The sequence below is a fragment of the Pempheris klunzingeri genome, chromosome 5 (assembly GCF_042242105.1).
Source record: "Pempheris klunzingeri isolate RE-2024b chromosome 5, fPemKlu1.hap1, whole genome shotgun sequence".
Lineage (NCBI taxonomy): Eukaryota > Metazoa > Chordata > Actinopteri > Acropomatiformes > Pempheridae > Pempheris > Pempheris klunzingeri.
The window spans coordinates 10564384-10577417 of record NC_092016.1 but is presented as its reverse complement, the minus strand read 5'-3'; the positions used below and the strand labels follow the sequence as shown (position 1 = coordinate 10577417).

Here is a 13034-nt window from a genome sequence, read left to right as displayed (position 1 = left end):
ATGGAAAGATTCCAGTCTTCCATGCGCAAACGGCTGTACAGCTTGCCGCAAAACATTGGGCAAAAACCCTTCGTGATTGACGAAGGAGACAACGGCGACAAGGACACCAAGAGGAAAAGTATTCGGCTAAAACATTTGTCCTCTCCGTCTCCTGCAAGCAGTTGCAGGAGCATTGAGGAGGCCAGGAGCGAAGACTTGGAGAGGGACGTTATTGTGAAGACCAACTTGAACGGGGACTGTCGCTTATTTAGGGGCAGCGTCTCTTCCATCACCGGACGACACCCTCCCGGGTCAGATCCAGCGGAGCAGCGGCGCCTCATCCCCGAGGCTGACGCCGGCGTCAGCGAGAGTTTCCCCGGTGAGCACGGCCCCGGGGCCCAGCAGCGGGCAACGGGTGGTCTGAGTGGCGCAACCGGGCAAGCATCTATGTTCGACCAGTCAAGTTTCATCAAGTTGGAGGGCACCGAGCAAATAATACCTGAGGACGACCGGCTGTACCAAGCCGGCTTCATGCACCGCCAGTTTGGGGCGATGCTCCAACCGGGAGTCAACAAGTTCTCCCTGCGGATGCTGGGGAGTGAGAGGGCCGTGGAGCACGAGAGGGAACGAGTAAAGTCTGCAGGCTTCTGGATAATCCACCCCTACAGTGATTTTAGGTAATTTGTGTGCTTGAAAATCTTTCTTTACAAGCAGCGTTGTCGTTCAGAAAAGTGCAGCCGTGAGCACAATTGAGGCTTGTGTGATCATTTTGTTTTTTTTAGAAAAGCCTAATCTTGATGAGATACGAAATGCAATCAAATGTAATAAGATCACCATAAACTTAATATCATGGAGACTCACTAATCCCCTATATATCAGGAGAATTTTTTTTTCTTTGATCACTGTGATGATATCATGATAGCAACATGATAATCAGGAGTGTGAGCTTGTGCAGAATAGGTGTATAATCAGCTGAATGTGATTCAAATAATCCATACACACCTTGAATAGATAAATGGCTTCATTTCTGAAAATGATCCTTTTCTAAAGACTTAACCACTCAAACTGTGGGGCCATTCTTCCTTGGAAACATTTGATCTATCATAAAGGAGTTGACCGGCATAGAAAATCCTCTTATGAGCACAATAACAGTCAAATTATATCACACATATGTAGGATATAAGTCCCCCTTTTGTTTGGCTGAGAATTCTGTGTGTGTGTGTGTGTGTGTGTTCATTCACACAAGAATAGACTATGTGCTAATCTAACCAACCAATTTTCTGCACAATTCTCTCCATCTATAAATTAAATTTGTGCACCAAACTAAGCCAACCTGTAATTCCCTAATTTAACTGCCATGCTGTGTGATGCATACGTGCACGTTCTACATTTCATTGCATGCTGCATAGAAACCACCATTCTGTTCATCACCGCCATCAAGGGATTTTCATGACATTTAACCTTGAGGCTCACTGTCATCACATTTTTACCGGCCAGTTGTACGCCAATGTGTGTCACTGCAGTTTTTTTCCACTCATCTGAATTACACTTTTTTTTTTTTTTTTTTTTTATCATTTAGCGAGGGCAATGGATTACAGAGAGTGCAGCAGGGGCTTGAAAATGGGGTAATCAAAATAGGGTAACATGACCATTCAAGATATTAGAAGCACACATCAGTGGAGATTATTACAGTACAATTAGTCTAATGGAGCAGAGATGGTGTGGACGGGGAGGGGACATACCACAAAACACAGAGAGAGAGAGAGAGAGAAAGTGAGATTGAAATGAAAATGATGTGAGGAATGAGGACACCCAGCTGTTAACTGTGTGTATGAGGTATGAGGTGTCATTACTTCATGCTCGGTTTGGGTCACACTTTGAGCAGGTTCAGGCCCCTTAAGGTGAACACTGCAGATATCACATTACAGGTGTAGATAACATTTGAGTCTTCTTGGTTTATGAGACTCTGATGAATCCTAATCCTGCAAATGGTCAACTTCACCCCCTCATATCTGTAAGAGTTGTGTGCTGACATGCTGTGTGTTTCCATGACCACTGTGCATCCACTCAGTACAGTGAAGCATCACCTTCTATTCTATTCTATTATGAACACACTGTGTTGCTCGTACCATAAGTAACTACTGACTTTTGTTAAAGCTTCTCATGGATTCAACAACATACAGCAAACTGAACTGGCACGCTGCATAAATATGGTTAATATGATTGCTGGTGGGCCTGAGCCTCAGTACAGGTGTGTGTTAAGCCACTGAGCTGCATGCAGGCTGTTGTGCTTCAGCCGCGCTCTGGCAGTAAGAGATAAGTATCTCTAGTACAAATGTGATCCCTTTTTCAGCTGTCCTGATTGATCTAAGCTCCTTTCACCATTTTAAGCCTTTTTGTGTTCACTTTGCTTGTAACTCCCCTCTCTTTGTGCTCTCATGCTCTTTAACATAGTTGCACTCTGACCCAAATAGCGTAAGATTCCTCTCTGGACCACCAGTAGAGGTGGTCACAGCACAACTGTTGATGGTAACGCCACATTACACCAGTGAGTTGTCTGATCTTTGTGGGCTTTGAATGCTGCGTGCACAGTCAGCTGGTGGACAAACGGGATGGTCTGCAGGGCAGTAATGTACTGTTCCCTGCAGACCTTTTTTTTTTGTGGTCCAGCTGTTCCAGTGTTCTGCTGCACAGTGACGTGAGCAGAGCAGTAATGCTAACTACTCAACATCTGGCTGATGGGAGCTGACTTCTGGAGATGACATGGATTCCCAGGAGATAACGGTGGATTTAGCTGGAGAGGGGAAGTGCAATTAGGACCAGTGTGTCACTGCAGAGAGAACAGGCAGATGACAAGAGGAATGCAAATGCTTTGTTTGGCAGAGAACAACAGAAAGCTGATTAGAACAAATGGCCATCTTAACCTCACTGGTTCCATCTTTTTTGTGATGTTCTCCAGTGAAGGCTTAGTGTGATAAGTTTAGGTTGTAATATACCCTGCTCATCTATACAGTTGGTTGCCTCTTATCGTCATCCCTCAGTCAATCATGGATCAATGCTTTGAATCATACCTGTTGACAAGATGGGGAGGCGTTTATCCAATCAGCGCTTCTGGATGTGACAAACACCTGCCTCATGCACTGTGGTTACTGCGGTTACTCACATGCCACGAGGACACTTAAGTGGTATAATGCAAGCACCCTCATAGGTCTGCCCCCACGTAGTTTGTGCCGGCCCTCTAGGTGTGTCAGGCTCCTGCTGGATCGATCAGTGGCTAATTAGGTGTCTGACATAGAGTGGGCATGCGAGCGCATTCATGCCTTCTCATCTCACATACACACGCACACTCAAGATGGTAATTGGCCAATGCACACTCTCCATATCGAGGCAGGGCTCTACATTACCGTATGTGTCCTGTGAATTGTAAGGTCCTGTATAACAGAGAACAATATCAGTATTGTTCTCTGTTATACAGCAGCTACAGCAATGAGAGTTTTAAAGCAGTCTGCAAAATCAAGCAAATAAAGACATCAGTCAACAGTCAATATCAAATCTCACGATAGTAAACAGTGATTTAAATGGCTAGATATGGTGTCAGATAACATCACATCTTGTGAGAATATTTTCAAATATTTTCAAATGCAATTTGCTGACTTCACTGTAAACAACAAGTAAAATCCCCTTTTTTTTCATGCAATTATAGATGAAATTGAACACTCTGCCGCTGATACTTGAGGATTTAGTTAGTCGTGAAAATCAATATTTCCTCTTGAGCAATTCAGATGAATTCCAATAGCACATTTTCCTCTCCGTCCCTGCGGACAGGCGCCTTGTATTGAACTGAGTTAGAGAACCAGCGCTGTTTTCTAGAATCAGCATCTTTCTCTCCTTGTTAATGTTTATACTCGTGCAATTTGTATGAATCGTTTCTGCTCGTCTGAACAAAAATCTACTGGATTTTGAGTTACAGCGTGTGACTGCAAGTTGCACACAGATTAATTTCTATTTGAAGTTCCTACATGTCCAGATCTGCTTTCAGTATGCAGCACATATTCAGTTTTCACGGACACACATTCAGATTCTTGCTTTAAACGTCTTCTGTGTGAACAGAACACTTACCCCTGATAAAATTGGTGGCGTTCATAATCTGTCTCTTTCTTCCTCCCTTCATTTTTTCCACCATTTTACTGAAAGAAAACAGACCAAAGAATTACTGATAATCAATACTTGTACTAGAGCTGCAAATAATGATTATTTTCATTATCGATTAGTCCGCCCATCATTATTATTATCCCAGTTGCTCATTTTTTCTGTTACATTTACCAATATGGTGAAAAACAGCAATTAATACCATTTTCCCAGAGCCAAATTTATCATATTCAAATAGCTTATTTTAGATCACAACTAAGACAGACATAAAATCCTCGTATTTGAGGAGCTGGAACCATCAAATGTTTGCGTTTTTGCTATAAAATGATTGAAACAATGAATTGATTATCAAAACAGCTGCTTATAGGGTGCAATGGTTTGGGTCCAGCTGGGGACCTTTACTACGTGTCATTGCATATCTCCCCTCATTATCTGTCATCTCTCCACTGTCAGATAATAAAGGCAGAAAAATACCACAAAACACCCTAAAGATCACTTGTGCATCCTGACATAAAATATTCAGCTCAGTGGTTCTGCCAAAGGTATGACTGAAGTTTATAATGATTTATCTTAAGACTGTTTCTGGGGCTAAAATACTTTGACCTGCTGTTGTCAACAATATGAGTTACGTGTGTTGACGTTTGTTTCAGGTTCTACTGGGATTTGACCATGCTGCTGCTGATGGTGGGGAACCTCATCATCATCCCTGTGGGCATCACCTTTTTCAAGGACGAGCACACGCCGCCCTGGATCGTCTTCAACGTAGTCTCGGACACCTTCTTCCTCATGGACCTGGTCCTCAATTTCCGCACGGGCATCGTCAAGGAGGACAACACGGAAATCATCCTGGACCCGCAGCAGATCAAGATCAAGTACCTGAAGAGCTGGTTCGTGGTGGATTTCATCTCCTCCATACCTGTGGACTACATCTTTCTCATCGTAGAGACACGCATCGACTCTGACTTTTACAAGACGGCCCGAGCCCTGAGGATCGTCCGCTTCACTAAGATCCTCAGTCTGCTGCGGCTGCTGCGCCTCTCCAGACTCATTCGTTACATCCACCAGTGGGAAGAGGTAGATCCTGCAGGATAGACTTCACACCAGCTAATAGAGCCGTAATAGTTCGATGACTACTTGCCAATTACTCATTAAACGTACAAAAAAATCCAGTTTTTTTAAATGTAAATTAAGTATTTTTCTACATTAAATGTTATTGCTTTGGGTTTTGAACTTGTGGTTGTACAAAACAAGCACAGGGCTTAAAGCAACCATGACTGCACATATAATACTTGATTCAGTATATTATACACATTTTAATATTTCTTGCCTTAATCGCTGCAAGTTCTAACATTTCACAGAACAAACAGATTAATCAGCTATGAAAGTAATCATTAGTTGTAGTCCTACTCTCTGACTGTATATCGTGAGAGTTCCCTCGCATTGGCAGATTTCTCATAATGTACAATTTTGTCTGGATTACTACTTTTTTTTTCATTCAGAGAAAAGATACATGATACTGCTTATTGTAAAAACAAATGTCCATATTCTTAAAGCTGCAGAGCGCATTTGTTGGTTCTCCCCTGAGGCTCAAACACACTCAAACAATCAACTTACTTAATAACAGATATTTTTCGTGCATCATCTTATTTTTATAATTCCAGCTGAATCTGTACTCCCCATAGGCCATTAATGTGGTTTGCAGATGGTTATGCAACAGTGAAACAGCCTCTGGTGGTCTATAGAAGATTAAGAACAATGTGGTCTGATATAGGACCCCTGTGTCCACCAGCCCACACTGCACCGACTGTATATTTCAAATCCTCTGCTCGCATGAGAGAGAGTTGAAATTTCATACATTTATTTACCAGGGGATATGTGTTTTGTTGTTTCACTTCCATTAATGCTGATAATCTGTGTTACAGGTTTTCCATATGACCTATGACCTGGCCAGTGCCATGGTGCGTATCATGAACCTGATTGGTATGATGCTTCTGCTGTGTCACTGGGATGGCTGTCTGCAGTTCCTGGTTCCCATGCTGCAGGACTTCCCTCCCGACTGCTGGGTCACTAGAAATAAGATGGTGGTAGGTGGATTATTTATGAGTCAGACACCATCCAAATGTGTGCCTCTTAAAAGTCCAGAAAAAAAAAACTTACTTTTTTTAATAACCCACTTTCTAGGAGACATGGTGTCCTGCATGAACACAAGATTTTCTCTTGCAGTTGGAACAGTTTTGTTTGTTTCATATGAGAGTTTTATGTATTGTTTTGCTTTGTCTGTGATCTTCTCTCTGGTTTGAAAAAGGTTATGTGCACTAATCAGGATTTAGCAACATTCGAATAAAAAAATAATGGGAGTTGAGGTGTTGTTTTGTCACTCAAAGCAGATCAAACCACACCCACAATGTCCTGATGAAGCAGAACAGCTGTTTGGTTTTCTAACTTTGAGTGCTATTTATGTAGTCATGGTTATTTAACATTATGGAGAAATACTTGAAAATTAGTTTTCAAAAACTTTGAAACCAAGCAATAAACATATTTAGAGCTGCAAAGATTCAATTAATCGATTACTTACTCCCTTAATTGGCATCTAATTTAATACATGATTAAATGTTTTCTTTTTTTTTTAACAAAACATTTAAAAATTCCTGAGTTTCACTCTCTCTCTCTCTCTCTGTGAGGATTTGAATATTTTCTCTGTCATAATGATAGTAAACTGAGTATCTTTTGACTGTTAAATAAAACAAGCAATTTGCAAATGTATAGTGAAAACAATGGTTATTTGGAGCCCTTATCACATTCAAGTATTTATAGATAAGCTTTATTAGTTATTGGTCTGACCACAGAATATGTTAATCAGTAAACTGGTTATGAAGTAGGATGCTTCAGAGCCAACAAACCTGGAAAAAGAAAACTGCATCACCTGTGGTCTTGGTTTTAAATGCTGAATGGATGTGCTGCAGCATGAATGTTGCTTCCTCTTTCCTTCTCTTCGTCCCCAACAGAACGACACCTGGGGTCAGCAGTACTCCTACGCCCTGTTCAAGGCCATGAGTCACATGCTGTGCATCGGGTACGGTCTGTACCCCCCCATCGGCATGGCTGACGTGTGGCTCACCATCCTCAGCATGATAGTGGGCGCTACCTGCTTTGCCATGTTTGTGGGGCATGCGACTGCACTCATTCAGTCTTTGGACTCTTCCAGGAGACAGTACCAAGAAAAGGTGGGTGTTTTTGTTCTCTGCATGGCTGATATTTGTCAAAGAAAATCAACTTTATTTAGCTCTAAGAGAGTTGATTTATGGGTGGAGTGTAACTAAGTAAATTTACATCTACAGGTCTGTACCTAAGTACAATTTTGAGGTTGTTAACTGTAGTATTTCCACTTTTTGCTACTTTATACTTTTACTCCACTATAATCATTTAACAACTTTAGTTACTTTTCAGAATACAAACGACAAGATCAGCCCATTAAATATGATGCATTGTTACAGATTAACCTATCCAAAAGTATAATTTAGTTAAGATTAGCTCTGTGCAATCAAACTACAACAGTTAAATGCCACTTACACATAAATGCATCAATTGTATAATACATAATAATATAACACTTATTTATCTGTATTATGAGTACTTTTAGTTGTAATACTTTACGTACAGCTGATTTTTTAAAAGATTTTGAACACATGACTTTAACTTGTAAGTAACTTTACTTGTAAATATTTTATCCATTCTCGTATCGCTGCAAGTGAAGGATCTGAAAACGTACTCATGACTGATAGAAATGCAGTTTAAAATATGATGATTATAAATGACAAAGTGATGAAGTATTTCATGAAGACTTTACCCACCAGGCATAAATCTTTAGGCATTTAAGTGAGAAAAGAGTCCATTTAAGCTGTAAATAGGTAGAGTAGCATATAAGCACATTTCATATGTTAGTGTAAGATCTTTGAGCTACTGTTGAGGATTTCTTAACACAGAGAAGAGAGAGATATTGGAGAGAGGTGAGCAGGACACAACATACATACATACAGTTGGCACACTTTTCTGGTAGAGTACACCGCTGAAGGACACAGTGGTTAATGTTATTAGCTGCAGCCTACATAGCGCTGTCAGATTGGACAGAGGCACAACATCGCTCTGTGGGCAGGTTTCACAGATGGCCTGACAGTTGACTGTTAACATAATGAGGCACATTATATTCCACCACTGAGCCAACACATCAATCAGTTTAATATATTCATTTTGACAATACTTTGCAAATTGTCGCAGACATAAATGCATTACATTACAGTTACATGCATTACACTTCGATAGCTTTTAATTGATTTCATCATGCTAATAATTGGATTTGTTGTGTTGTTGTTACAGTATAAACAGGTAGAGCAGTACATGTCCTTCCACAAGCTCCCTGCCGACATGCGTCAGAGGATCCACGACTACTACGAGCACCGTTACCAGGGCAAGATGTTTGACGAGGAGAGCATTTTGGAGGAGCTGAATGAGCCGCTGCGAGAGGTCAGGAGTCATCTGCTTTGTTGTTGCTGTTTTCTTGATAATAATACTGCTGTGTCATCTTGATGTTGGCCTCAACATCTGTCACAGCTAAAAGAAACACTAATGACCATTATACTTACTCCTATTTAGCATTTATAAGGATAACATTAACACGTAATGAATGCTATATGAGACCTTATGATGTAATTAGCAAATATAGGCATTAAATAATGTGTCAAAAACTAGCCCGTCCGGTGGTCACCCGTAAGAGAAGCTCGTGTATAAATGGATGATGACAAAAACAATATGGTAGAGCACAGTTGTAATAGTATAAAATTATATTATTCATAGGAGAATTGATGAGTTTTGAAAAATGCTGTGCATTAATAACCACATCAAAATGTCCTCAAATCTACTTACAACTACATTATCTTGTGTTATAAACCGATTATTACATGTTTATATACTGCTTATAAATTCTAAATACAGATGTTACAATAATGTGTTGTTGAAAATATTTTAAATTGTTTTCTTTTTATTTTTTCAAAGGTTTATGGTTCTTATTGTCAAACACGTGAATTAATGAAGTGAGCATCCTTTCTCTAAGTGGTTTACAGTTAATTATTTGTGTAATCTAATATGGCTCTCTTACTTTGCACGATAACGTTAATAGTCATGTAATCTGATAATGGCTGTATGAGGACAGAGAACCTCATTAACAGAGCATTAGGCTGTTAACCTTCGTGCTTTTATAGTGATTGAAATGTACACATGCAGTAATGCTGCCATTTGTGCAGCATTGCGTTGGCTACAATCCAAAAAAAAACCTTTGGTTGTTTCTTCTGCAGGAGATCATCAATTTTAACTGCCGTAAACTGGTGGCCTCCATGCCTCTGTTCGCCAATGCGGATCCAAACTTTGTCACCTCCATGCTGACAAAACTGCGCTTCGAGGTCTTCCAACCAGGCGACTACATCATCAGAGAGGGAACCATCGGCAAGAAGATGTACTTCATCCAGCACGGCGTCGTCAGCGTCCTGACCAAGAGCAGCAAAGACACCAAGCTGTCTGACGGCTCTTATTTTGGAGGTAACGTCTGCACGCAACCTGCTGTGTGTACTGCATGCTAATATATTCTGCAGCTGGCAGTGGGTCAGTTTGATCGTATGCGAAGGAGTGGTGATGGTATGATTTGTTTTGATTTATTTTTCTCTGGCACTCAGCAGATTAACTTCTTTGACTATTACAGCTGGGGAAAAATGTCCACATCATCTCCTTAAAAGGGCTCGGGACTTAGAGGAGCAAAGCTTTGTGATCTTTGATTCCATCTGTGGGGTTTTCCCGTTTTTTAACACCATATTTAAAGCTGAAATCCAAAACTTGGGCTGAGTAGCAAAGTGAAATTTGATCATCAAATGTCAATCAGGAAACAAAGATATATGATTTACTTTACCTGTGTTTTCAACCAAAAGCCACTTTTTTCAATGAAGATCACATCAAACCATAGTTTAATGTTTAATCATACATTCAGGATGCATTTTTGATACAGGAATGACACGGTAGTGACTAGACACACACACAAATATGAAAATGTTAAATGAGGTCAAAAATGTGTTTGAAACAAACACATGGCAAAATAAATGTCAGAAATCCCACGTTTTCATGTGTAATAAATAGATTAAAGTGACAAACTGAACCAGGAGGAGAGAGTGTGTGTATATCCTCAATATGTCAGTCCTGAAAAATATCACTTTTTTTTTTCTTTTTCCTCTTCTTTTTTTAAATATCGCATTATTTTATTTGTCTGATCTGGCACGGCACATGAGGTCAGGACAAACTGTAAGCTGCAGAAATTGCATTAAGTGCTCCATCTGTGGGGTTCAGAGGCATCGGCCTTTTCATGTTTTATCGTCTCACACTAATAATACTATTTTTGCCTTTTCTTTTATGAATGGATCTAAAACATTTAAATGTGGCTGTAATGCATCACACATATGAGAAAAATGGAAAACCATCATATAGCACTTAATATTAATCACCATTTTTGTTTTGTTAATTGTTGATGTTAATTCCTGATTTGCACTCAGCAGGACATGTTTTAAAAAATGGAACAAATAATTGCTACAAAATGATCATTTTCTCTCTCTGCCTGCAGAGATCTGCCTGCTGACGCGAGGCAGGAGGACAGCCAGCGTGCGGGCAGATAACTACTGTCGCCTGTACTCTCTGTCGGTGGACAACTTCAATGAGGTGCTGGAGGAGTATCCCATGATGAGGAGGGCCTTTGAGACTGTGGCTCTCGACCGCCTGGACCGCATCGGTGAGTCCTTTGCCAAGAAATAAAACCTGGATCGGTTAAATATTATTTATTATTCATGTTAATATTTCATTTTATTTTCTTCTATTCCTCATATATTACATCTAATCTGAATAAAGGAAATTGCATTGTATTTATATGTTATTGGAAGTAGACTTTGACAGAACATGCGGTGTGAGATGCATATTTTAAAACAGGATCCAACAATTTATCAATAGCAAGCAAAGGTGAGTGATGGATGGATGATTTTCTTCATAAAATGTCATTTAAAGGTTTTTACTCTGATATTAACTTTTGGGAGCCCTGATGACTTCACTGTTTCAGCTACACTGTGCTGTAGTGTAAGACCACACATAAGAACGCAACATTCATGTAAACTGCTTACACATATATGGACATGTTATGTTATGCTTTTACATTCACATAACGCTGCAGTTTTAAGAGGCAATTCTACGGTGCTGATTGAGTTGCTGTAATAATGTGCAGTATGTGCTCATTAATGAAAAAGAAAGAGCTTGGCCTTATTTGTGTTTTCTTAACAGGGAAGAGGAACTCTGTTCTGCAGCATAAAGTCCAGCATCACCAAAGTTCTGGCACACTAAACTTCCAAGAGACGGAGATCATCCAAAGAATAGTGCAGCATGACCGTGACATGGCCCAATGCACCCAGCTGATCCAGACCAGCCTAAACCCTCCACCTGCCCCCCCGTCACCCACCCCGGTCATCTGGGCCCCGCTGGTTCAGGCCCCGCTCCAAGCTGCTGCTGCCACCACTCCACTGGCTCTAGCCTTAGCCCACCAATCCCAGCTGCCTCCCATCCTCTTCCACCAACCTCTGGCACCAGGTTCTGGCTCCCTGAAGGACCCCGTCAGCCATCCAAAGAGAGTCTATGTTGGAACAAACACGTCCAGCAGCTGTGGGTCGGGGCCCAGTTCTCCTATCAGCTCCACCAAATTCAGATCTGGGATTGAAACTCCTACACTGGCGTCCCTCAGGGTACACCAATTCTCCACTGGGCCCATGTCACCCACGCTGATGTCCCAACCCATCTTTACCAGCAGCCTGCAGCCACTAGCCTCACACCAGCCCCTGCCCCATCCTCCCCACTCCGGCATAGCCTCAGTGTTCCCCATCAGCCAGGCCACTGTCTCCTACACCTGCTCCGCTCAGCTCCACTCTCAGCCCTTCCATGGTGCTATGACCACCCCACCACACCCCATAGGTTTACTCCAGCAGGGGGCACCAGGGAGGCTTGCAGGAAGATTCCCAGCCCCCTCTGCCTCCACCATAAGCCCTCTGATCTCCAGCTCAGTCGGGCCCATTCTAAGCCAGCTGCAGCAGACCTCTCACGCCACCATGCAGCAGATGGGGTACAGTCATGACAGAGTAGGCAGGACATCCAGTGGCCTGAACCTACCACATTTTCCCTTCATCACCAGCACACAGTCCTCTAGTGGATTTATTCAGCCAGGCTCTACAGTCGGAGCCGGGGCCGCAGCCTCTCTGGCGCAGCACAGCCTTGCAGGTCTCCAGTCTGTTTTCCTCCCCCAGGTTCTCCCTGAGCACTCTGCCCTCGCCTCCCTGGCCCAGTATGGCTCTGGCGAGGCCTCGCCCTGCTACACGCCTCCAGTCCACAGTCCCAGCATTCAGAGCCCCGTGACGGGAAGGACAGTTCATCACAGTGAGCTCCCCTGCACCGTGAGCTCTCACAGCCCTCTGATCCCCCAGACCTCATGCCCTGCCAGGGTGGCCTGTTCCCCCAAAGAGAGGGCTGAGTCCTCGGTGGATCTCTTTACCCAGGAAATAAAGACTATCTCAGGCTCTCACAGCTCTATACACCAGGAAAGGCCTTTGGCCATGAGCGGCCCCTCAGAGGGGGTGCCAGGGGTGTCGAGCCCCTTCTCCTCCCCTGTGGCTGTCAGTAAACCCTACAGGCCAATCGTGGGTCAAGCCACTCCTGTCAGTCGGACACATTCAGGGTCTGAACCTCAGAACCAGTCCGTTGGTGTTCACTCCTCCCACGCTAGAGCCCCTGCTAAGATGTTAGAGACCGAACACAAACAGTCCAAACTTCCATCCAACTTGTGA

The 13034-nt window shown here is 42.3% G+C and overlaps 1 protein-coding gene across 1 annotated transcript; it reads left to right on the top strand.

Annotated features, from left to right (window-relative positions):
• LOC139201529 (potassium/sodium hyperpolarization-activated cyclic nucleotide-gated channel 3-like) lies at window positions 1-13034 on the top strand. The gene is made up of 8 exons (XM_070830867.1): window positions 1-656; window positions 4779-5202; window positions 6051-6212; window positions 7134-7352; window positions 8503-8649; window positions 9477-9717; window positions 10784-10948; window positions 11488-13034. Exons 1-8 carry the CDS (start codon window positions 1-3, stop codon window positions 13032-13034), a joined length of 3561 nt encoding a protein of 1186 aa, XP_070686968.1.

Bases quoted from the DNA above. Each gene is read 5' to 3' on its own strand.
- LOC139201529 (XM_070830867.1), top strand. From the start codon at position 1: ATGGAAAGATTCCAGTCTTCCATGCGCAAACGGCTGTACAGCTTGCCG. The intron at 6,213-7,133 runs GTAGGTGGATTA...CGTCCCCAACAG, and splicing joins TCACTAGAAATAAGATGGTG to AACGACACCTGGGGTCAGCA. The intron at 9,718-10,783 runs GTAACGTCTGCA...CTCTGCCTGCAG, and splicing joins TGACGGCTCTTATTTTGGAG to AGATCTGCCTGCTGACGCGA.